The sequence below is a fragment of the Heloderma suspectum genome, chromosome 2, assembly GCF_057233095.1.
Source record: "Heloderma suspectum isolate Gila_16-S chromosome 2, 16-S_ref, whole genome shotgun sequence".
Taxonomy (NCBI): domain Eukaryota; kingdom Metazoa; phylum Chordata; class Lepidosauria; order Squamata; family Helodermatidae; genus Heloderma; species Heloderma suspectum.
The window spans coordinates 308,626,179-308,653,322 of record NC_139459.1 but is presented as its reverse complement, the minus strand read 5'-3'; the positions used below and the strand labels follow the sequence as shown (position 1 = coordinate 308,653,322).

Here is a 27,144-nt window from a genome sequence, read left to right as displayed (position 1 = left end):
CTATCACGAAAAGAGCAGGGACACAAATGGCGTAGCGGCTGCCATTTGCATCCCCGAGTTAGCCGTGATAGGCTACGTATATATTTACATAGGCTATCACGGCAAAGAGCAGGGATGCAAATGGTGCCATTTGTGGCCGCAGCCCGACAGCGGACGGAAGTCTGGCTGTGGGTGGGCCCGGCCGGCAGCTCCATGGACTCGCTGAGGAGTGGAGCCAGCTGGGAATGATTCCAGGCGGAGGGACGGATCGCCTCCCCCCCCAGCGGATGCCCCCGCCCGGAACGGGGTAAGTAATCTGCCCATCCCTACTGCCAGCAGTAGTCCCACCAAAAGAAGCACCATGAAACCGCAAGTGAAACCCATGAAGCGACATTGTGAGGGTGGATGGGAGATGCTCTGTTCCCTCAGGAGGGGAATGAGTTGGGCCCCTCAGCTACACCAACCTGGAACTGCTGTAGCTAATTCCCCATCCTCATTGCTTTCACTGAGGCGGTGGGGGATTAAAAATGAAAAGGTATGCCAGGTTGAAAAGCCAGGCAACCCCCCCCCAACATCTCCCTGTTGGAAAACAAGTGGCTCGGGGGGGGGATTTAAACTAGATAGGGGCCCCGCATGCTTACTTCTGAGTAACAAAGGGAAGGTTTGCTGCACACCATGTAATACATTTATTGTGGTGTAGCTTGACCCTCACTTGCACAAGACCTTGTACAACCTCTTGTGCAAATGGAAGCAAGAACTGCTGGAGCGCCTTCCCAGAACTCCTTCAGCCCAAGAGCCAAATTCCACTTCAGACCAGCTTTTGAAGGCCACCACCTCCCGGGGGTGGGTGGGGCCAAATGCAAAAGGGGCCAGGCCAAAACACCCAAAATATTTATAACCCCCCCCCCGACATATTTTAGTTTAAAGTTCTTACGGCCAGTAACTAAGCTTTAGGAAAGAGATTTCAGACACCTTTTAGAACAGGGGGAAACTGCACCCAAGTCAGGAAGTCACCAAATGATCAGTAGTTGGAGAGAGGGGTGGGGCCAGAGGAAGGGGGCATGGCCAACTTGGGGACCCCCAGGGAGCTAGATTGGGATCTCAAGAGAGCTGATTTGGCCCCCAGGCTTGAGTTTCTGCACCCCCGACCTACCTATTATAGCACTGCATTTAATTAGGGCTGTGCAGGGACCCCTCACCCGCCTCGGAGGCGGCTGCAGGGCTTCTGAGGTGGGCCCAGCCTGCTTCAGGCCACTTTGGGTCCTACCTGACCTGCTTTGGGCTCCGGGGCCAAAGTGGGATTTGGGTCCAACCGACCCAAAGTGGACTCTGCCCACCCCGACATGCAAGCCCCCTGCTCCATACCTGGACCCTCGGAATGCGTGCTGGCAGCCGGTGGCCTCTTCAAGGGTGCTGACGTTTTGGCGGCTTCCTCTATTTCCGGAAATTGAATCCTGCGCAAATGGAGGCCACAAGGCTGCCATGTACACAATATTACAGTTGTTTACACCTGTAATGTTGCTTCCATGATGGCCTCACAGCTGCCATTTGCACAGGATTCAATTTCCGGAAATAGTGGAAGTCGCAACGGTGACTTCCTCGAAGAGGCCAATGGCTGCTGGCATGTGTCCCAAGGGTCCAGGTACGGAGCAGGGAGCTTGCGCAGCTGCAGGGTGAAGGGGCACACAGCTGGGTGGTGGGCGTTCTGGATTGCTCCGAAGTGTGCCAAAGCACTTTGGAGTGACCTGACCTGCTTTGGGATGATCCTGACGTGCTCTGGGTGCCCAAAGCATCCCCCTGGAATTCAGCTCCAGAGCCTAAGTGGCGCACAGCCCTACATTTAATCTCACTCGTACAAGCACTTGTGGAACAGTCCTTCCCCGCCCCCCCCACTTCTCATGGTTCTTTGAATCCAACCTTCTGTTGTTGGTGTTGCTGTTATTTACACCATCCTTGTACATGACACTTGACAAAATAATGTAAGTAGAAAAGACAAATTGCTGACCAAAACAGCTTACAGTCAAAATCAGCCTTTCCCAACCTGTCGGCTTCCAGATTGATTACAACTCTCATCACCCACAGTCAGCACGACCAGATCACAGTGGCTGGGGGAGATGGGGTGTGTAGTCTAACACATCTGGAAGATGCTGCGTTGGGGAAGGCTATCTTAATGTTAACAGAAGAGAGACAACAAAATGAAGGAGGCAAAGAAGGAAAAATAGTTACACTCGCTTCAGCGTTCTTTCATCGGGAGGTGAGAACTAAAGAATCAAGAAGGTAAGTTTGGTTGGTTGGCACCCTTCCTACATTTCCCCTGAATGGGGCCTGTGTGAATTGGCCCTAAGTGACAAATGAGACAAAGAGGCTTTGGTCTCTCTGGCTGAAAAGTCTGTGTGGGCCAGCCATGCCCTGAGCTTTTGTGATCAGGCCGAGACATCCAGGAGCAAAAGAGACACACTGGCCGATGCAGCTGTGATTTTGCTGCCTTTTGGAATGACATTGTAATCTATAAATCCTAATGGATGACTTCCTCCACAGCTGTTACAAGAACCATGTGTTTGTGATTAATGAATCTTTTGTAGCTGTCCACTATTAATCCCCCCCCCCCCCTGTCTTATTATAGCTAGTAAATCTGAATGGCATTTTTGGGGTTTCTCCCTCCTACCCCTGTCTCAGCTCAGTCTTATTGCATCCAGTAAATCTTTTTACTGTTTTTCTTACCTCCTGGTTGCATGAGTCTACATACACAGATGAGGACTCATTGTTCACCAGATCTTTTTCTATTGGGTTAATGTCTCCAGCCTCCCTTGGATCATCCATCACTTGGGCATTATTGCCCTTGAACCATAGCATTTGCTTGGCCTCTTTCTTCTAACTTGCATGAATAAATAGCTTTGGTCTGTCATCTTCAAGGCACAGGTTCACAATGGATGCCAGGGAGCACAGAGCCCTAATGTCCCGCTATACAAGTTGCATGCTTGATCGGATGTGCAGGCTTTGCATTGCAGATGTGTCCCAGATGCACTCTGCAGGGTTGGCAAAAAGAAATGTATATCAAAAACTCGAAGCTATGTTCTAAGGGTGGAATCCAATTACATGCTGCCATTAGTGGAATGGGGAAGGGGGTGATCCCCCTCCCTACTCCAGTCCCCCACATGCAGATTTTGAGGGGGAAGAGAAGGAGAAACTCTCATCACGCAAGCAGTCTTCCACTCATGAGATGTCGGATTCTGCCTGAAGACTGAAACATATTTGAAATATAAAGCATGCATTTCAACTTCAGATTCAGACTTTTGCCTGATTTGGAGGGCATGGATAAGAGGGGGATGAGATTTGAATTTGATGGCAAAGTTTTATGTTTCCACAGTTTACATTTATCCACGCTGTACATAGCAGGCATCTCTCCTGTGTGTTGCATATACTTGGATCTGCCATGGTGAACTCCATAAAGAGTGGTAGAGATGTATGTATCTGTAAACACACTGAGATGCACAGACTGGGCACAAGATGGGGAGTTATGGCTGGCCACAGATCCCTAGCAACATGCTTACACGCATGCATCATCCCGGCAAACATTTGTCTCCCCTTCACACTTTCTGATGTTCCCCTGGAAACATTGGTTATATACGCAGTCCAGGCGCCTGTCCCATAAAGCATTAATTGGCTCTCAAATCTGAGGAGGTAGCACTTCCAAAACATGTTCTTGTTAAACATCAGTTCATTCTGAATTTGAATACAATGGCTTTCAATGAAGGACAATGCAATACATTGCATATCTGAATGAAATCCTATTCCAGCACTAAAATCAGTTTAGGGCTTATACTGGTGCCTAAAATGGCAGACATCTAGCAAGAGCTACTCAGTCTGTAGGGCTGGTGTCTGGACCAGGGAGTAAATAGGTACACTAGGAAAAAAGCACTTTTCTCTGGGGCACTTGCCACTCTCCCAGTTGTAGGCTGTAGTGCCAAAATTATATCCTTGCAGCTGAACTAGAGTTGAGCCAAAACTGGTCAGTTTTTCATAAATGTTTTCAGCAGTACCAAAAAATACCTCCCCCTTCCAGCCAGTTTTATCCTTCCTTGGAAAAAACAATCTCTCATTTATTTACATTCCCCTCACACGCCTTCACTGATGCAATCAGGTGACTAAGGGCACAATTCTATGAGGATAGCGGGCTGCCTCCGAACTTGGAGGGGACCACCTAACCAATGCAGGTTAGGGATAATTCCCTATGTGCTTCTCCTGCCCTGCATTTGTGTCTAAACAGCCGATTTTGGCTATCTAGATGTGAGAAGGCAGAGCAGGGGAGGAGGCTGCTGGAAGACACATAGGATGTGTCATACCAGCATTTCTGCCTTCCCTGCCCCAGAACGCCCCCCAGAACGCCCCGTTTTGGCAGCTCTGCACTCCTCTTCCGAGTGCGGAGCACGGGGCCATTCTGCACTGCCTGAGAGGGGGGAAGGTCAGTTCTCTGGGAACCAACCTTGGAGTGTGGGCTCCGAGGTCGGTTCCTGGAAAACCATGGGCTGATCTACATTGCACCTGCCATTGTAATGAATTCGGTGTCCCACCGGGTGAAACGCTCTCGCATTAAAATGTGATTATTCACACTCACCCATTTTCCCCATTGCAGTGCTTCATCGAATGCACGAGCTCGGTTCACACTCAAGCGCTGTGCTGTTTTCCTGCTGTTTTTCTGCGCGTGCTTGTCTGATCTCGGATGCTAAGCAAGGTCAGCCCCGCTCAGTAGTTGGATGGGCGACCACCTGGGAATCAGGCTTCCTGCACTGAGCAGGGGGTTGTTCTATCCTTTCAAATGAGATTAAGTTTTACCCACTCCTATCCCCCGCTGCGGATGTTTTTTTTTTAAATTAAGGCGTTATCCTCACAGAATCGGGGCTTCTCCGCGATGGTTTTTTTTTTTTCTAAATCAGGCATGATCTTCGAAGCTTCAAAATTGTGAAGCTTCACAACTTCGAATCTTCGAAGATCATGCCTCAATTAGAAAAAAACATTGCGGAGAAGCCCCGATTCTGCGAGGATAATGCCTTAATTTTTTTAAAAAAAATCCCCAGTGGGGGATAGGAGGGGGTAAAACTTAATCTCATTTGAAGGGATAGAATAAACCCCTGCTCAGTGCAGGAAGCCTGATTCCCAGGCGGTCACCCATCCAACTACTGACCGGGGCCAACCCTGCTTAGCATCTGAGATCAGACAAGTGCACACACATTCAGCCCTTTGCTTGTTGCTGAGGAAACGGGGGCTGCTGAGGAAGCTATGTGATCAGTAGCTGGAAGAAGACATGGGGCCGTCGACAGCTGTGATTGGACAGGAGGGAAATACAAACACTGCCATATATGGATGGGCGGGGGAGGGGACTACGACTGGATACGGTAGCGAAGGCGGAAAATCAGAGCACATTAAGGGGAAATACCAGGATACTGGGGTATTGAAAGCGGGAGCACGGAAGTGGGAAATTCCGGTTCCAATTTGAGGCGGGTACTGTGTAGTGTGAAAGGCGGGCAGTGAAACCTCATTGGAAGCAAAAAAAAGGCGGTAAGTGTAGATCCAGCCCACGTATCCTATGGCCGTCTAGCCACTGACTAAGCGGCCATAGGATTGCTCCCTAAGACGGATTGGCTACAGAGCATTCTTACATCATCTCATTCACCGCAAGTTCCCTGATTGGGTAATTTCATCCATGAGACTAATCTAGATCTCTCAACAGTCTAAGTCTCTAAGAAAACAATCAGAGAAAAGAAGCATGTCATATCAAAATTGCTAGTTTCTAACTGAAAAGCAAAGTTGGAGGGTTTTCAGTGTGGTGGTACGCTCTACCATCACAGCATCCAAGTGTCACCATGTTTTCTAGTTAGTGGGTTATCTAAACACCACCAATTCCTAGAGAATAGATATTTTTGTATTATACATCAAAGTGACTGTAACTCCACATTCTAGACAGAGAAGCCAATATGAATAAACCACTAACATGGAGATGCCTGGATATGACACAACACAAATCAGTTATTAAAATCATTTGTGTTAAAAGCAACAGTAAGAACCAGACATGGAACAACTGAGTGGTTCAAAATTGGGAAAGGAGTACGACAAGGCTGCATATAGTCACCCTGCTTATTTAACTTATATGCAGAGTACATCATGAGAAATGCTGGGTTGGATGAATCAGAGGTTGGAATTAAGATTGCTGGGAGAATTATCAACCTCAGATATGCAGACGATACCACCCTGATGGCAGAAAGCGAAGAGGATCTAAAGAGCCTCTTGTTGAGGGTGAAAGAGGAGAGTGCAAAAGCTGGTTTGAAACTCAACATTAAGAAAACTAAGATCATGGCATCTGGCCCTGTCACTTCCTGGCATATAGAAGGGGAAGAAATGGAAGCAGTGACAGATTTTACTTTCTTGGGCTCCAAGATCACCGCAGACGGTGACTGTAGCCATGAAATTAAAAGACGCTTGCTCCTGGGGAGGAAAGCTATGGCAAACCTAGACAGCATAGTAAGAAGCAGAGACATCACCTTGCCGACAAAGGTCCATCTAATCAAAGCTATGGTTTTCCCAGTAGTAATGTATGGCTGTGAGAGCTGGACTATAAGGAAGGCTGAGCGCCGAAGAATTGATGCTTTCGAACTGTGGTGCTGGAGAAGACTCTTACGAGTCCCCTGGACTGCAAGGAGGTCAAATCAGTCCATCCTAAAGGAAATCAACCCTGACTGCTCATTGGAAGGACAGATACTGAAGCTGAAGCTCAAATATTTTGGCCACCTAATGCAAAGAGAAAACTCTCTGGAAAAGACCCTGATGCTGGGAAAGACTGAAGGCAAAAGGAGAAGGGGACGGCAGAGGATGAGATGGCTAGATAGCATCACCGATGCAATGAATATGAACTTGAGCACGCTCCGGGAGAGAGCGCAGGACAGGAAGGCCTGGCGTGCTATGGTCCATGGGGTCACGAAGAGTCGGACACGACTGAACGACTGAACAACAACAAAATCCCTAGAAAATGCATACTTCTATGTGGGAGTAGCATAATGTGTGTGCGTGTGCATGCGTGCGTGAGTGCCATACACATTTTTACTCTGAATGTCATCATTTCACCATTCATTAAATGACAGGGAAATAATTTGATCTCACACACGTGAGGTCGTAGAGCAGCCTTCCCTAAAATGATGCCTTCCAGATGTTTTAGACTGAGACTCCCAGCCTTCCTGACTATTGGCCATGCTGGCTGGGGCTGATGGGAGTTGAAGTCCATAATATCTGGAGTCCACCTGGGCAGGGAAGGTTGTTAATGAGTTTCAGAACTAGAGGTGGGTGGGAAACCCTCACGCAAGCACCCACTGTGAACTAATCCCTTTGAATATCAGCTAGGCTCAAAAAATAAGCTCAGCGAACCCTCTTGCCTTTCCTCAAAAGTTACCTTCCAGCAAGAGTAAGGGTACGGCTGCTCTTCAGGTCTTCATTAGGCCTAAAAGGGTTATCACCAGGAATGTGCTCTGGGATTCCTAGGGCTCCTGAGCCCTGAGAAACTACATTAGGTGAAAATTTAGACACCCTAACAAACATATTCCCCAGCAATGGATTTTGCATTATTTTTCTTCAAGTGTCCTCTTTTATAGAGGATAAGTTCTCTATTAGAAGGGCTGCCTAGTCCAAGTCCAGTTTAAAGATAAAGAACCATCAGAAGGAAGAGCTCGGTCATCAACAGCACCTGCACATCAAGGCACATGGGTCACCTGGTTATATTCTTCCACACTATGAAGAGATGTACTATATTACTATTTAAATTATAATAAATTTCTACATTTGCATCTATTGATATACATTAGTATATACAAACCAGTGTCCTCTTTTTTGATGGTGCATTTCCTCTTTTGGGGCGATTCATAAGTGGTCACCCTACTTTGGGGTCTAATGAAGACCCAAGGAGCGGCCTCCCCCACTCCCATACTGCTGGAATATACATTTGTAGGAAAGGTGTGTGTGGGTGGGGGGGGGCAGGGGACTCCCAGTGAATGGAAGAAGGGAAAGTAGCCACAGGAAAGCTGGGGAAACTGGAAGGCTTGTAGGGAAGCATGTGGAATGAGCCAAGTCTTTCCAAGATTTCAGAGAATTCTCAGAAAAGAATGTTGAAAAACAGCTCAGATAGAATGGGCCCGTTCAGAAATGAGGTGGGAGGAGGGAGTTCACCATCTCTATTTAGTACCAGAGCAAGAAAACTGGATCTAGTCACTAAGAGTGGAATCCTATGCCTGATTAGACAGAAAAAAGTCCTACAACTCCCAGCATGCCCCAACCAGCCATGCTGGCTGGAGCATGCTGCGAGTGTAAGACTTTGTTCTGTCTAGACAAGTGTAGGATTGCACTCTAAAACAGGTACAGTGTCTACAGCTTTTTATACATCAGCAATCAGAAACCTCCCCTTCATGGACCACTGCCTTGTTGTGGTGAAGGGGCTTGCATAACTCAGTGAAGCCATAAGCTATGCCGTGCAGGGCCACCCAAGACGGACAGGTCATGGCAGAGAGTTCTGACAAAATGTGGTCCACTGGAGAAGGAAATGGCAACCCACTCCAGGATTCTTGCCAAGAAAACCCCATGGAATGTATCACAAGACTAAAAGATATGATGCCGGAAGATGAGCCCCTCAGGTCAGAAGGTATCCAATATACTACTGGGGAAGAGCAGAAGGAATTTCCAAGTAGCGCCAGAAAGAGTGAAGCGGCTGGGCCAAAGCCGAAAGGACACTGAGCTGTGGATGTGTCTGATGGTGAAAAGAAAGTCTGATGCTGTAAAGAACAATATTGTTTAGGAACCTGGAATGTAAGGTCAGTGAATCAAGGTAAGCTGGAGGTGGTCAAACATGAGATGGCAAGATTGAACATCGACACCTTGGGAATCAGCCAACTAAAATGGACAGGCATGGGCGAATTTAATTCAGGTGACCATTATATCTACTACTGTGGGCAAGAATCCCTTAGAAGAAATGGAGTAGCACTCATAGTCAATAAAAGGGTGGGAAAAGCAGTACTGGGGTACAAACTCAAAAATGATAGAATGATCTCAGTACGAATCCAAGGCAAAACATTCAACATCACAGTAATTCAACTCTATGCCCCAACCACTGATGCTGAAGAAGCTGAGGTTGATTGGTTCTATGAAGACCTACAACACCTTCTAGAACACCAAAAAAAGATGTCGTTTTCATCATAGGGGATTGGAATGCTAAAGTAGGAAGCCAAGAAATCACCGGGATAACAGGAAGGCATGGCCTTGGTGTACAAAATGAAGCAGGACAAAGGCTAATAGAGTTTTGCCAAGAGAACACGCTGATCATAGCAAACACGCTTTTCCAACAGCACAAGAGGCGACTCTACACATGGACATCACCAGATGGTCAATATCGAAATCAGATTGATTATGTCCTTTGCAGCCAAAGATGGAGAAGCTCTATACAGTCAGTCAAAACAAGACCTGGAGCTGACTGTGGCTCAGATCATGAGCTTCTTATTGCAAAATTTTGGCTTAAATTGAAGAACGTAGGGAAAACCACTAAACCATTCAGGTATGACCTAAATCATATCCCTTATGAATATACAGTGGAGGTGAGGAAGAGATTTAAGGGATTAGACCTGATAGACAGAGTGCCTGAGGAACTATGGACAGAGGTCCGTAACATTGTTCAGGAGGCAGCAATGAAATCCATCCCAAAGAAAAAGAAATGCAAGAAAGCCAAGTGGCTGCCTGATGAGGCTTTACAAGTAGCTGAGGAAAGAAGGGAAGCAAAAAGCAAGGGAGAAAGGGGAAGATATACGCAACTGAATGCAGAGTTCCAGAGAATAGCAAGGAGAGACAGGAAGGCCTTCTTAAATGAACAATGCAAAGAAATTGAGGAAAACAACAGAATGGGAAAGACTAGAGATCTCCTCAAGAAAACTGGAGATGTCAAGGGAACGTTTTGTGCAAAGACGGGCATGATAAAGGACAAAGAAAGCAGGGACCTCACAGAAGCAGATGAGATTAAGAAGAGGTGGAAAGAATACACAGAAGAACTCTACAGGAAAGATCTGAATGTCCCTGATAGCCGTGATAGTGCGGTCACTGAACTTGAGCCGGACATCCTAGAGAGTGAAGTCAAGTGGGCCTTACGAAGCATTAGTAACAACAAAGCTAGCGGAGATGACAGTATTCCAGCTGAGCTCTTTAAAATCCTAAAAGATGATGCTGTTAAAGTGCTGCATTCAATAGTCCAACAGATTTGGAACACTCAACAGTGGCCACAAGACTGGAAAAGGTCAGTTTACATTCCATTTCCAAAGAAGGGCAATGCCAAAGAATGTTCAAACTACATGCCAGCAAAGTGATGCTCAAAATCCTACAAGCTAGGCTTCAGCAGTATGTGAACCGAGAACTACTGGAAGTACAAGCTGGGTTTTGGAGACAGGGGAACTAGATATCAAATCGCCAACATTCGCTGGATCATGGAGAAAGCAAGAGAATTCCAGAAAAACATCTATTTCTTCTTTATTGACTATTCTAAAGGCTTTGATTGTGTGGATCACAACAAACTCTGGCAAATTCTGAAAGTGATGGGAGTACCAGACCACCTTACCTGTCTCCTGAGAAACCTGTACGAGGGTCAAGAAGCAACAGTAAGAACCGGACATGGAACAACCGATTGGTTCAAAGTTGGGAAAAGAGTACGACAAGGCTGTATTTTGTCGCCTTGCTTATTTAACTTATATGCAGAGTACATCATGAGAAACGCCGGGTTGGATGAATCACAGGTTGGAATTAAGATTGCCGGGAGAATTATCAACAACCTCAGATATGCAGACGATACCACCCTAATGGCAGAAAGCGAAGAGGATCTAAAGAGCCTCTTGTTGAGGGTGAAAGTGGAGAGTGCAAATGCTGGTTTGAAACTCAACATTAACAAAACTAAGATCATGGCATCTGGCCCCATCACTTCCTGGCATATAGAAGGGGAAGAAATGGAAGCAGTGACAGGTTGTATTTTCTTGGGCTCCAAGATCACCGCAGACGGTGACTGTAGCCATGAAATTAAAAGACGTTTGCTCCTTGGGAGGAAAGCTATGGCAAACCTAGACAGCATAGTAAGAAGCAGAGACATCACCTTGCCGACAAAGGTTCGTATAATCAAAGCTATGGTTTTCCCTGTAGTAACGTATGGCTGTGACAGCGGGACTATAAGGAAGGCTGAGCGACGAAGAATTGATGCTTTTGAGCTGTAGTGCTGGAGAAGACTCTTACGAGTCCCCTGGACTGCAAGGAGGTCAAATCAGTCGATCCTAAAGGAAGTCAACCCTGACTGCTCATTGGAAGGGCAGATACTGAAGCTGAAGCTCAAATATTTTGGCCACCTAATGCGAAAAGAAAAGTCACTGGAAAAGACTCTGATGCTGGGAAAGATTGAAGGCAAAAGGAGAAGGGGACGGCAGAGGATGAGTTGGCTACATAGCATCACCGATGCATAGGGGTGGACGAAACTCACTTACCTGTCCTCAAAGTTTTTCGTGGTGGGGGGGATGCGCTTCGCTGCTCCCCCCGCGAAGTTCAGGCCGGGGGGGAGGCTTCCCGCCTCGCCCGGCCGAAATTCAGGCTGGGGAGGAGGCGCCTCGCCTCGCCCGGCTGCGAACTCAAATTTTTTTTAAAAAAAAAATAAACGCCCCCGTGATAGGCTATGTGACGATTAACGTAGCCTATCATGGCTAGATCTGCAAAGTCAGCCATGATAGGCTACATTAATCGTCACGTAGCCTATCACGGGGGCGTTTTTTTTTTTCCTTTGATTGGAATGGCGGTGGCGGCATCCGGTCAAAAGACCGGCTGCCGCTCCTGCCCCGGATGAACACCCGCCGAACCGCCGGCCGGACCCGCCGCCGGGAGGGACATTCGGCAAATGTAAGTCCCGTCCCGGGGGGGGTGCGGGGGGCGGAGAATTTCTCCCCGAAACTTGTTCGGGGGGCCGAACACGTTGGCGCTCGGCCCTCCGAAGTTTCGGGGAGAAATTCTCCGCCATCCCTACCGATGCAATGCATATGAACCTGAGCACACTCTGGGAGAGAGCGGAGGACAGGAAGGCCTGGTGTGCTATGCTCCATGGGGTCATGAAGAGTCGGACACGACTTAATGACTGAACAACAACAAATCAGAAACCTAGTAAAGAAATGGGTAGTACAATGCAGTGATTAAAAAGATGCCATTGGAGGGTATCAAACTTCTCCACCCAAATCATCTCCGTGTCCTATGTCAAATATTTGGGTTTAGGTTTAACTGAGTAAGCCTTCACTCCCACACTATCTAAATCCCTTGATGATTTTAGAACACTGTCTTATATACTAATAGTGAACTCATTCCCTAAGAGTGGATCCTTATGTAACCGAAATGGCACCATCCATGCACAACAGGGAGGTATTAGCAGGCTTGGTGAGCCTCAAGGTTTGCAGAAGTAATCCCCCCATCATTAGTGGGGAATGGGGCACCCTAAGTTGGGGGGGGTGTCCAGAACCAGCTCAGTGAAGACTGTGCATGCTCAGTGGGCATGGAATGCTGACTGGCTGTTGCAGGGGAGGAAAACAGGCTGGTGGAATGGAGTATCCTCAGAGAAGGTGTGACTAGCTGGAACCCTGAACAACAGCATTCTACACTGCAACATTTTGTTGCAGGTCCCACTTGTACAAACTTAGCATGTTTGAGATGCTTTCAGTGCTGTCTTAAGTGGCAGCTAAAATTAGTTATACACCAAAGATTTTTCCAAGATAAATTAATCCTCTCTCTGTGGAGAACATATGGCCAGGAAGGGATCCAGATGGATTTGAGCTGCTGAGGCAGTAAGCTGCATTCTCTATCCAGCAGAATTAGGTCCCATTTATAAGGGGCATGTAACCAGGTAGCACAGATTGCAAGTGTCCCTGTTTGGGAGAAGTGATGTAGCCTGCCATGATCATGGTTGATATACCTTTTTCCCAGCACAGCAGCCTGTAGAAAATGTTAATGGTCCCCCTTGATCCATTCCTCTGGATTCATGAAGCTCTTTCTGTTCACCATGTGCTATTTTAAAGGAAGATGGATTTATTTGTAATATCTAGAATTTTGCTTACTCTTTAAAGCCAGGATTGGTTCAGCCAGACAAGTCATTGCCAAGGGCCACACAATTCAAGGGCTAATGACCAACCAGAAGCAGCAAGCAATTCTAGGCTTCCAAGTGCTTTCTACCATGGACAGCTCCCCAGCCAACTTGACTGTGCACCCTACAATCTTTTACAAGGTCATGAAGGGGAGATGGGGGCACACTGTCAATTTGTGTGGCAACACCCCCTTCAAGCCCATCTAAGGTGATTAAAAAACCCCTCTAATTATACAAAAACAGTACAAGTTGCTCCAAAAAGAAGAGCATCTTGCAAGCACAATGAACGTACAGATACATATTTGAGTGAAGAAAACAGCGAAGAGTGGTGGGACTGGTCTCTTCCTGAGCAGCATGTAATGCATAGGCCAGGCACTCATAAACCTCAGCAGGAACCATTTCCACAATATTTTAACCTTACTTTAGGAGGTCCAGAGATCACAGAAATTGCTACAGCTGCTGCTAACCTTCCCAGGAGCACCACTCTTACAGACAATAAGCTGGCCTAGACAGACTGATCCAAGCGAGACAGTTCTTATGCTGGAACCAGGTGCGTCTTTCTAGTTTACTGTGGAGCATTTGATGGGTTCCATAATGACAGGCTCTTAAGAGAAAGCAAAGCAAAGCACAGCAATATAATACCTATACCCCTATGATCTAATATAGCCATCTAGTCTTCTTGCTAATTTTCTTTTTGTACAGAATTCATATGACATGAGTTATGCCAAATTCATGCAGTGTCTTCTAGATAATGAGAATGAGTCTGCATGGGAAAGACATAGACAGCAAGTCTAATAAAATGTCACTTTAACTCTAGCAATTTTCAGACCCATATTAATTTATTACAGCCTCTAGGGGACACTTTGTTACAAACCTATTACATCCAACACTTGCTTGCTTTATTGAAAGGTGATGAACCAAAAACAAAGAAAATCAGAACAGAAAAATCCCAGTCTTGGCAGAGGGAACTTAGAGCTTTGCTTTGCAACCTCAGAAACATACCTCATACCTTTGTTTTACAACATGAATAACCATAAATATAACTGAAAATGTATATGTACATATACATAACAGAATGTAAATATTGTAAAAACTTGCCTTTACGGTATGCTAATTTTGCAGACATTTTGATTGTACAACTTGCTTAAGGTCAAAGGTTTGTGCCCAAGTACTAAAACTGTCCTTTGTTTCTGAATGTATATTGAACTTATCATGACATATTCTGTACCTTTCCTTTTAAACCTAAATTGGAGCTTTACTGTCAAAGATCTGAATCAGTCTCTTGGCAACACTTGGATTAATAAGACTCTAAAGCTGTCCTGTCCCTTTCTGGCTACCTCAGTGTTTAAGCCTCATACTAAATAAGTTCATTGTTAGATCTGGAATTTCAGCTGGGTCCTAAAAATCAATCCATTGTCGATATGAGGTCATGACACGTCCTACTTCAAAGAACATTTTCCCTTTGTAACGGATTTGCTTTACTAACATTGGTTTGTTAGCTGTGACTTCTTATTTGACCAGCATCAGGCATACCCATTACATATCTGCTGGCTAAGAAACCGAGATTGAGCTTTGTTCTCTGAAAGGATTTAGATAAACCTATAGAGACACCCTGAAATTCTAAGGAAATTTTCACATAAGGCTTAAATGCACCCTTGAGCATCTTGTATGCGGTTGTGCCATGTATTGTTAATGTGAGATAGGAGGTGGAAGAGAAATTGAATGTACATTGTAGCCAGTGCAGGCTTTATTTTCATAGATTTTTAATTGTCAGATGTGCTCCCCACTCTTCCTCCCTGCTCAGAGTGGCAGGTAGGGGATCATTCCATTTTATTATCTCAGCTCCTCTGCAGAGCTGGCATAAGTTCTCCCCATCAGTACCATGAGCAGGGATTTGACGTTTAGGTCTCCTTGGCCAAGTCCAGCACTCTGCCTACTGGATGGATAGGGGAGCTGTGGCCCTCTAGCTATTGCTGGACTGTGACGTCTATCAGCCCCAGTCAGCATGGACAATTGTCAGGGATGATGGGGGTTGTAGTCCAACATCATATGGAGGGCCACAGCTTCCCCACCTCCTGATCTAACTACATCACAAACCAATTTAAATCTCAGGATGAAAATGGCATGCTCTAAGTCTTGCACCCTGATGTACAGAATGTATCATCTAAATACATTCTAAATTAGTAAGAAGGCCAGTCTGCACTTCTTTTTGACAAGCCTGCATTTAGGTTCTAGTGTCCTAAACAAAACTGACTGTTCTTTACGAGATGCTTCCCCCTCCCGTGTTGTTTAGAGCTCTTGACAAACCACAAAGTGTAGCCATTTCTAAAAATACCTTACCCCTGAGAACATAAAGAAGGCCACCTAGGGTATATAGGAACGGTGTGCACAGAGCTACATTAGCTCATCTCTATATTTTTTAGGCTCACCAAGAACCCACATTGGTGAAAGGAAAGAATTGGTGGTAGCTGCATGAATTAGGCCCCAGGCTGAAAGGAAGCTTGACCTAGTCTCACTCATGAATCTTGGGGTGATTCAGAAGCTCTGGCACCCTAAAAAAAGCCTCCAGTCACTTGATAACACATTACTTTCAGTATAGTACAGGGGAGAGAAATACAGAAGCATCGGAAAACTACCAGCATTAAATAAATTAAATGTGCATAGTAAGATGTTTGTTGCTGTTGTGCATTTCCACAGGAAGCCCAACTTAGCTGCATCTAGAATGAGGTAGTGGTACCTTGCCTGCAGTTGGTGCACTGTAAACTGGGCACAGCTTATTCTCATTTCTGAATGTTCAGAGTCACTGCAATATGGTCCTGAGCAGGATCTGGATTACATTAACACATGAATACGACAGAGGAGGAGACCACTTCATTGTGGTGACCAATCTATCCATTTAGCAGAATTGAATGCTAAAGCTTTACCTTTAACTGTAACATTTTAGGGTGTGAGGAGGGAGGTGGCGGAGGGGAGACTATGTGTTTGAATGCTCCCCCATGCAGAAGTAACACCCTCCCCCGCCCAACAAATAGAAAAATAGCATATGAAGGAGGATGCTAAGGCTGAACCATTCTTCCCTAGCATGCTCATTTTGTACACATCAATTGTATAATTTGGGTCATGCAAATCCTAGCCCTGCCCCCAGGCAGTCTGATGTGCAAGAAAAGCTTTACTCCTTGATTCTGGTAAACTGGCCCCTCTGGCCTAAAACTAACGTCCAACCACACAGCACATCCTTGGCTTCCCAACATGCATCTTCGTGGGAATAGAACACCAGTCTCTAAACTTCAGCTAGTCCAACTCCACGCAATCCATACTCTCAGGGTCAAACTACATGTTACGTTAATTGCGTAGCATGTAGCTGTACCTTAAAAAAAAAAAATTGAGAGTAAGTGAGTATGGGTCCAATTTGGATCAGGACTGGCACACACTGGGAAGGTAGAATTAGCCCCTCCCCCAAACTTGGGGATTTAAACAAGAAAAAAAAAATCAATTGAAGTCAATGGAGGCTGTTTTTTTCTTTTTTAAAAATCCCCACGCAAGGGGGTGAATTTCAGGAAGCAAATGGGTGGTGAAGGCTTAATTCTCCCCTCCTAGTGTGCAGCAGTCCTGATCCGAATTGGAGATAAGCACACTTACTCTTGAGTAAAAAAAGAATAGGTTCGGCGACATGCTACACAATTAACGTAACGTAACCCTCGTTCTGCCTCTCATTTGCACAAGGGACCTAAAAAGGTAAATTCCCTTCTAGCTCTACCTTAATGCTTTTCCACTTTTCTTGTTTTGACACATCCAGTCATTCTTTTCTCTTTGCTTCCCCTGCCCTGCCTTCCTGTGTAACTTGCCTTCTTGCTATTCTTATTACATATTTCCACATGCGATGAGATTCGTTTGACCACATCCCCTGCTTCCACTGCAAAGATTTCTTGAGGCTTTGGGACACTGTTGAGGCAGGCATTTGAGGCACATGATTTCTCATAGGACTTTTCTTAGCTATTTGGGAAACCAATTTCCAGTGTTTTAGAAAGACAAACTTCTGTATGGAAAGAAATCAAGGCTGTCTGTAACAAGACCTTTCAGGTCTTGCTTTATAACGAATACAGTTGAGTTAGCTGCATGTAGATCTACATTTGAGGGTACATTAAATATGTGTGTGTATATCGGTATAATACCAAAAATAACCAAACAACAACACCCTCCTTCAAGTCTCATTGTGCTATTTCTTTGGTTTTTTTCTCGCACTGCTGACATGCTTCGACTTCTCTGCCTTTTTGTTATCCTCAATGGAAGGCTGTTCCTCAGGTGGAAGCTCCTTAATCTTGGCAATATACAAACTAAATACAGGGGGAAATGAAGGGAGAAGATTGCATTGTAAATTTATGGTAAGGCCAATTATCGCATCTTATTGGAAACCTTAGTAACATATGGCAGTCGCGGACATCATTATGTGAAGCTAAGTGCCCCATCGACACATCCTTTGTAAAATTCTGAACTCTGGTTTCCATTTTAAGGCAACTGATGTCATAGAGCTGGTCGTGTTTTCTTTACTTCTTTTGAAGTTTGGTAAGCAAAGCTTACCAAAAAATGGCTGGTGGGCTGCATGTCTATTAATGAAGAAGTAAACTACAAATGCCATTTAAAACTCGAGTCCCCATAGCCTCCTCCAACTAATCTACTATCTTCATATTATTCTTTCCCCCTTGCCCTCTCACTGCTGTCTGGTAAGAAAAAACTTGAAAACAATTCTTGGAAGTAAAATGCATTATGCAAAGTAAATATAAACAAATTTAGTCTGCACAATTTATTATGAATGCATAATTAGGTTTCTGTGTGCACGGCCCTTTAAAGTTTAAAGAACTGTACTAAGACATCCTATTCAAAGGGGATTCTTGCAGATATAGGCTGCGGTACTATACTCACTTACCTAGGAGGAAGCCCATTGAACTCAGTGGGACTTACTTCTGAGGAGACATGCATATTGTTCTGAAAATGTGGCCTCTTCACTCTTCTACTAGACCAGACTTCCCCTTTGGACATGCTGGCTGGAAATGATGGGTGCTGTAATCTGAAGCATCTGGAGGGCCCCAGGTTGGGGAAGGTTGGTCTAGACTCAACCTCAACCTCAGGTTAAGGTCTGTTTAATCCAGGACAGTCTATTTTGACTGCAAGAGTTCAAGATCTCGGTCAATTTCCCCGGCCCGAGATCCTTTAACTGGAGATGCCAAGGATGCCTCTGGTGAGTACATGCAAGGCACAGAAAGTTCTTTTACATTTCTGATGCCCATATATTCCTGGGAACACCATGGGTGCATTTAGTACTGAACATACATACCAGTTAGATATTGTAACATGTGAAGTGGCCTTTATGCCCACCACAGGGTAATTGCAGACAGCCCTGCATAACTATACAGTTTCCATGTTCAGGTTATAAACTGTTATTGCATGATTAAGGCAGCCATCATGGATTATTGCCTCTTGTCATATCAGCCAGTCGCTCAACAGTAGGAACCCTGCCACAGACTGGCTACCAGTCCTCCCACTGAAGGTGTGAATGCCCTGTAAGTCGTGTGGAAACTGGGCACTGAGTAACTACAGCAGAACTCAACTAGTGCTCCTGTTAGATGATCACCACAGATACTTCCAAATGACAAGACATTGCAGGTGGGGAGGGAGGTTAATGGTATACTAGCACTAGCCTTATTCTGTAGAAATTACAGCATTGTCTAGTTCCCATGTGGAGGAGGCAGAAAAGAGGAGAGGAGAGCCATCTGCTCAGTGGGACCTCTTACTGTGGCCTGGGGACACCTATCTTGGGTTTAGTAATCCACTGAGAGATATTCCCTTCTTTTACTCTATCATCTCAGCAGATTGAGGATAAGGTAAGACCAAAGTCCTTGCACTCCCCGTTTTGCCTTCTGCCCGACCGGTTTATTCTCCCCCTTTATTCTCCTTTTCCTCTCACTCTGCCACCTCACTCTCTCCTGTGAGAGAGACACAGAGAGAGAGAGGCACCACCACACAGGTATGCTTGACTTGCTGCTGCTCTCTCACTCTTTCTCCCTCACTTCTGGGATAGCCTTTTGTAACTTGACTGTGATCTTGTCGATCACGGTTGTTTGATAGAACTACTTTCCTGGGTTACGTCCCAGTGCCTCAGTTCTGCTTTCCCTTCTGGGAGCTTTACTGAGATGCTTCGCTATCCAGGTCTAAGATCCTCAGTTACCCACACCACACCTCTGTTAAAGAGACAAATCAAGCTAGTTTCTGGGCCAGCTTTACCAGACTGACAGCAGCCTGTCCTCCAGCAGGAATAGAGCCCAGGGCCACAAAAGGAAAGGGCTCCCCTAGTGCCAGACTAAATCACTCCAGCTCATTCATTGCTCCTGAGGGATTTATTTTCTGAACACGGAAAATAGGTCCAGATGTGTGTTAGCAAGCATGACACCTTCAAACCAATCTAGTAAGGACATGACACCAGCTCACACCTGAAAGCTTGCAATGCAAGGGTGCTAGAAAACCAAGCACATAAAGAAGCAGGATGACCATAGAAAAAGCACAGAAATGCCATGGTTTGGGAGGAACATCATCTGGATTCTCAGTAATAAATGAGCAGGCAAGGTGTTTGAATACCACAAAAAAGGACTAGTGTGGAAGCAACCCCTTCACAAATTCACATAAAGTGTAACTAATATAAATGCCACAAGCACGGAGGTTTCATTTGAACAAAAATGGTCATTCGTTTCCTTGTTAGAGTGACACAGTTGACGTATTTGAGAAAATACATGAATGTGTGTATATGCGTGTTTATGCTCAGAGCCGGAAGAACCCAGGCTGAAGGAGCAGGTGATGGGGGAAAAAGGATCAAGTAGTAGATGGTGGACAAGACCTCTCCCTGAGGCCCTAGAGAGATGCTGCCAGTCAGAGTAGACAACATTGGCCTAGATGGACCCAATGGTCCAACTCTGTATGCAGCAGCTTCCTATGTTCATAACAAACCCATAGCTCTCAGTTATACATGTTTATCATCATATCCCCAAATCCCTCCCACCTGAAGAATACAAACCTTTCTGCAGCTTCATAAGAGGCCTTTTTCGGAGATTCGACTGTGGGACTGGGAGGAAAAAGAAACAAAATCCTTAAGAATCATAGAATAGTAGGGTTGGAAGGGGCCTACAAGGCCATCGAATGAACATGTCTAGTTATTTTGTGCCATGCATTATGTACATTTTTAATGGATTGTTTGAAATTCTATTTTATCTTAAGCCAATGTTGCAGATAGCTGCTCACCTTAAAAAAAATACTCCTGGGTAACTATTTTGCTCATCCCATTGCCTTGGGACCCATATATATAATTATAATATAGAATACAGAAATATAGATATAGATAACAAAAACTTGTTATCAAATCAATCTCACTGGATTGCTCTCAAGACACTTACGTGCACTTCTTCCTTGCAGGTTCCATTTCCTTTAATAATAGTAGTTACTATTATTTATTACATTTCTTTATCCCACCCTTCTTCCAATGAGCGTAGTGTGGCATACATGATCCCCCCATACTATTTTCAGAACAGTCCTTTGAAGTAGGTTAGGCTGAGTGCGTGTGACTGGCCCAAGGTCACCCAGTCAGTTTCATGGCTGGGTGGGGATTCAAACCCAGGTCTTCCTGATCCTAGTCCAACATACTAACCACTACGCTACACTGGCCCACTTTGTTAAGTGCAGGCCTATGTAATTTGTGACCCATCCACTAACCAAGCATGACATCCCATCAGGGGCTCCATAAACTCCCCCCTTGGCTCCTAGCCTGAGACTATACAAACTAAGAGATTGTTAAGCACCTGGCAGGCCACAAAAGAAAAGGCCAGTGTGTTGCATTCAGCTTGGTGGGTCTTGGGATTTGCAAACCTGGTTTAGTGCTTGCTGCTTTCAATTGCTGAGGTCATTGTTAGGGACTAGGGCTGTCAGAGAAATCTGCAACGGAATCAAATGAGTTTGGATTTCTATGAATCCGACCCACAGATTCCACAGAGGACTGACTTTTCCCAAGCCACATGGATTCCGTGGAGTTGCAGACCAATTTTTTTACTTTCCTGAATTTTAAACAAATTCAGCCCTAGAAAAATAAGTAAAATAAAAAAAAACACCGGGCAAAAATGTGCATTTCCCCCAGAGGCTAAAGCATGAAAATGCGCATGGGAGGGATTTGCAAATTTTTGCAAGTGCAAATTTGTGCAAATGTGAATTTGCACAAATGCAAATTTGCGCAAATTTGGGAAATTGGAAAAAATCCATTTCAGTCCATGAGCAGATGACAGAATGACGGGCGCCTGACAATCCATGAAACACAGACAGAATGGATTTTACAAAATCCGAACATCCTTATTAGGGTCATCAAGACAAGAAATAAATATAATCTACTGTCCCAGCCCAAATCACTCTAAGTCACAAGTAAAGGGTGAAAGATCAGAAGACCTCCTACTCGAAAGGAAGGGTTAAAGAGTCACATACATCTCATGAACTGAAGCTGAGTAACAGCAATCCTAAGAGGAAGGTTCTCATGTTTGAAAAATACCCCATGCAAATATATGCCCAGTTGATTCCACTGCGATTACAATCTAAACATTCATTTAGTGTGTCAAACTGGATGAGGCATCTTTTAAATGGTTAGAGGTACAGAGAGGATAGCTGTGCAAACATCAGTTATTACCTGCTGAGGTCTTCGGGGAAATGAAACAGCTTTACAGCTTGCAAGCCATGGCTTGTTCACTTAATTATTTTTAATTTGAGGATTCAATCAACGCAATAAGCAGGAAACAGGCTGTCTGCACAGATGTGCATGCTATGCTGATTAGCTGGTAATGAGTGAGGACAGGTTGTCCCTGTGCCTCTTCCTCCTGGACCAGTCAGGTAACACACAACTTGGACTGGGAGATGTCAGCAGTGTGCACCTCCCCTGGTAACATGTCAAGCTTTCCTAGGGAGCCCTGACTCACAGTTGGAAAACCATCATCCTAAAATTAGTTATCTGCCACACAGTCCCACCAAGACATCATAGGTATAGGTACATCATACTTTTAAGTTTCTTTAAAGTATGCTTAGGCCACCTTTTAGGGCCACGCCCTGACAAAGTGACTTCTGACATATAAAACACAAAACAGCATCAACATCAAAACATATCAAAACACCATAAAACAGCTTCACCCAATGTGTGGCATGCCAGATGTTTTGGACTACAACTCCAAACCAATTGACCAATGGCCATGCTGGCTGGGGCTGGTGGGAGATGAAATCCAAAACATCTGGAGGTCACTAGGTTGAGGAACACTGCAAAAACATCATAAAACAATAAAGTCCAACTACAAGAAAATGATCAATAACAATAGCAGCCCAGCATGATAGTATTAAAAATAGTTAAAAACTATTTTAAAGCCATAGCACCCATTTTGGTATAAGGCTGTGGTTCCCAGCCTGACATCCCCCAGATGTCAGACTGAAACTCCCATCATCCCCAGCTAGTCTGGCCCATGGTCGGGCATACAGGGAATTGTAGTGCAATGACATCTGAGGATCCAAGGTTGGAAACTATTGGGCTAAGGGATAGCTATTCAAAACAAATGGGTCTTCGAAGACCTGAATTCATGGGGCCATACGTATCTCAGTTGGGACAGAATTCTGCAAATGTGGGGCCACAGTTGTTACTAGTAGCCACGATAGCCAAAAGGAAATTCTTACTTCAGCGGCAGTGTGACACTGTGTATCAGTTGCTGGGCAGTAAGAGTGGGGCTGCCCAGAAGCTTCTGCCTGGCCACTGTGGGAAACAGGGTGCTGGTCTAGATGGACCTTTGGCCTGATCCAGCAGCACTCTTCTTACCAAATTTAAACTGGAAGTAGTCATTTATAGAGATTGCCAGATTTAATCGAGGACACATTTTCTGTACATGTAAGGGTTACACAGTAGGTCAAATTTTATTTGCAACAGCAGTAATCATGGCAGAAGGGTCAATGGCTGAAATCCTTCCATGTAAGCAATCTCGAACACGACAGAAGACGCTCTTGTCTCTATTTAATCCAGCAGCACTGGTTCATGGAAGGTCTTGTCACCAGTTCTAGCAACAACCTACACTTGCATAGGAAAGTGCTCTCAGACTCTAGACTTCAGCAGGTACATACATACACAGCAGAATCTTTGCTCACAACTGTATTTGCTTCATTCCTTTTAAGGGGAGAAAGATTACAGCCATGACTCTTGTTTTCCTCCAGACTTGTGCTCCTGTGGTTGCAAGTTGCCTACTGAATGAAGGGAGAGGGATTGCATCTTGATCTAAAGAGACACCATTTCTTTCTTTTTTCTTATCCCTGCACAAAGTCTAAGTAAGGAAGATTTAGTTTACAATTGGGTTAGATAAGAACCAGCAGAAATCCCAGGGGGTCAGCAAAAAGTAATTCACTCCTGTGACCCATCCTTCTCTGAAGCTCAAGGACCTTGTGTATAAAAGAAAATGCCTTTTGTCAAGGCAACTCCATTGGATGCTTAGTTAAGATTATGGGTATGGAGAAGCATTCTTCACTGCAAGGTCCAAGGCCACTGGCAGTGCCCAATCACCTCAAGTGCAGTTCTCTACCTCTTTCTTTCTCATTCAGACTCTCTCTCACACACACACATTTAGCATGGGTTCTCTTGCCTTGATGTTTACTTTAGCGGTGGACTGGCTGCTGTGATCTGGGCTACTGGAGGAGGTCTCAGGGGTGGGGAGTCAGGAGACCTGCCGCTCACCACCTGTAAAGGGTTGGGTGGGGGTGGAGGGGGGAAGAGGAGAACATTGGAGCAACCAGCCAATTAGCTGTGGTGGGTGAGGAGCCCAAAAGACAAAAAGCAACGTGATTGGCTAGCTACAGGGGTGCACTGCACAGGTGGTGGAGGGGAAACTGAATGTGTGAGTGAGAGAGAGTAATATGGACCCACACTGGGAGATTTTGCAGCACTGGAAGAGAAGGGAAGGGGAGGGGAGGGGAGGGGAGGGGAGGGCTGTCTCAGTGACCTTGACAATGACAACATCCATCCCAATCCAATGATCAAGAATGAGCTTGTTGGAATTTGCCTGCCTTGTGATGTGGTGACTGAGTGATGAGGCCTTGCTTGGATGACATGGTAACTAGCCTCATCACTTTAACAGCAGGGCCCGCCTGAGGAGCAAAACTAGAGAGGGAAAGGGGGACATTAGCACTAAAAGGAACCAGACATGCTAAATTTGTCCATTTATTTGTATTGTATTGTGGGCTTGGTTTATAAGGAGGCTGGTATGGTATATTGTCCAATGCTTATCAAGGTCCCTCACTTATTTTTTAAAAACCCGTATATCACCTTCTTTGTTTCACTTTTTCTGGTTGAGGGCAGAGAATTGTTTACAAATTCATGCATTATCCTGGGTCAAACAAAAAAACCAACGCACCCTACGCATTTGAATGCAGAACCCGGAAGTCAGCTACATCTGTTCAAATATGCAAAATTAAATTGGGCAAAAGGGAGAGTAGATTGAATGGCACTGTTTGCATGAGTGGTTGTGTGAGTCATGAGATCTATGGCTGTTGTGTTGAATTAAAAATCTCCTTCCTTGGCTTTGGGTAGCATCATGTCCAAACCGAGAACTCTACCTTGTCTCTCCCTCAACAAGCCAGAGTCATAACTCTGGCAGGAGGAGCCAAGTGGGAATGATGGAGCTACATACACTGGCACATTGGCTTACTCATGGTAACCCAGAGTTTAAAAACTCTGGGTTGCCATGACATGGGAACCAGGCCACAGAGGCACTGAAGAGATGACTGAGCTCTGTAATGGGGAGGGAGATCCTTCATAGGAAAGAGGGCATTAGGTGAAAGGTTCATTAAAAAAAAAATAGGACAAGGCATATAAAAACAGGACAACCAAAATGAATAAGTCAGGGCCCACAAAGCTTAGCAATTTCTCCAAGTACTTTTTTTTATGGATCTTACTCTTTACACTGCTTCTTGCCTCAAGATAAACCAGCACAGCTTTACAAGAAGACTTAATTCTGAACGGGTGAAGTGAATCGGGAAAACGTCATTATAGCAAACTGGAATTATGGCTTTGCCTAATGAAGTGATCAGCAGAGCCCATTATGAAAATCCACCTATGCACAGTTCTCTTGTTATGGCCCAATGCTGGCTTGCAATTTTCTTGTGTTGGCCATGTTCTCTTTTTATTCTTAAACATTATGGGGTGGAGAGGTAAATCGAACTGTAAACCTGACAGCTTTCCAAAGCTCAGCAGGTTGCAGTTGTACCATACCAGATACTGCTAATATGTAGTGTCTGTGTGTGTGCGCACATGTGCATATGTATATGTATACATGTGTGTGTACACACACACACAGAGTACATCACTAAATAAAGTGATCTGGTTGTATTGGCAGCAAAATGGGCTAATATACAGTCAGGGCCAGAAATATTGGAACAAGGGTAACTGTTTTGGCAGTTGGCCTCTGTACACCACCACATTGAAGTTGAAAGGAAACACACCCAGATGGGAGCGAAATCAGGGCTTTCAGCTGTAATTCAAGGGGTTTGACAAGAGTGGGGCACTAACCATTCAGGAAGGACTGCCAGTGGCATGCACACACACCCATCATTGGTGGCTCATAAGCAATGGAACGAATGGCTGATAAGCAGCTGCAGGGCCAGGTGTAGGGATGTACGAAAATCACTTACCTTTTTGAAGGGTGACATTCGCGGTGGGGGGGAGGCGCTCCATCCCTCCCCCCGAAATTCTCCCCGGCCGGCTCCGCTCTGCGGCAGCTCCGCGGAGCCGCCAGCCGGGGCCTCCCACAGCTGGACATCCAGCCGCTGGGCAGCCTGCACAGGGACGCAAATGGCGGCTGCTGTAGCCGCCGCCATTTGCATCCCTGTATCTTGCTGTGATAGGCTACGTGTATATTTATGTAGCCTGTCACGAAAAAAAAAGGGAATGCAAATGGCGGCGGCTACGGTGGCCGCCATTTGCGTTCCCTTTTTTTTTGTCGTGTTAGGCTACATAAATATTTACGTAGCCTATTACAGCAAAAGACAGGGGTGCAAATGGTGGCAGCTATGCCATTTGCGCCCCTGTTTTTTGCCGTAATATGCTACGTAAATATTTACGTAGCCTATCACGGCAAAAAAAAAGGGAACGCAAATGGTGGTCGCCGTAGCTGCCACCATTTGCGTTCCCTTTTTTTTTCCGTGATAGGCTACGTAAATATTTATGTAGCCTATCACGGCCTCTGCAGGGATGCAAATGGCGTCCCTGCATTAGCCGTGATAGGCTACGTAAGTATTTACGTAGCCTATCACGGCTATAATGAAGAAGTGAATGGCGGCCGCAGATGCGGCCGCCATTCACAAAGCAGCGCAAATGGCAGCAGGTAGGTGCTCCGTTTCGCGTGCCTTTCACGGGGTGGGGGGATGGAGGGCTTCATTCTGCCACAGATTTCGGGGGGCTGAATGCACTGGCATTCGCCCTCACCGAGAACCGTGGTGGAATTCTCTGATATCCCTAGCCAGGTGTGGCCTGTTTCCTGGGTACCCCATGACCAATCAAGCAGATAAAAGGCCTGGAGGTGGTTCTGAGTGTTACATTTGCATTTGGTAGCTGTTCACTGGAACTCCCAGCATGAGGTCCAAAGAGGTGTCCATGCGAGTGAAGGAGGCCATCATTAGGCTGAGGAAACAAAATAAACCCATCAGAGAGACAGCAAAAACAGTGGGAGTGGCCAACACAACAGTTTGGAACATCCTGAAAAAGAATGAATTGACTGGCAAGCTCAGCAACAGCAAAAGGCCTGCAAGACCATGGAAGACAACTAAGGTGGATGATCACAGAATGCTGCTCATGGTGAAGAGGAACCCTTTCACAACATCTAGCTAGGTCAAGAACACTCTTGAGGAGATAGACATGTCATTGTCAACATCTACAGTCAAGGGACGGCTTTATGAATGTA

At 45.5% G+C, this 27,144-nt stretch overlaps 1 protein-coding gene across 1 annotated transcript in view; it reads right to left on the bottom strand.

The window, feature by feature from the left end:
• Positions 1-27,144, bottom strand: part of FAM194C (family with sequence similarity 149 member C) — a 107,868-nt gene that overhangs the window by 23,556 nt on the left and 57,168 nt on the right. Inside the window, exon 16 of the mRNA XM_084829831.1 lies at positions 20,211-20,258. Within this exon, the coding sequence (XP_084685957.1) occupies positions 20,211-20,258 (48 nt within the window). The remainder of the gene's footprint in view (positions 1-20,210; positions 20,259-27,144) is intronic.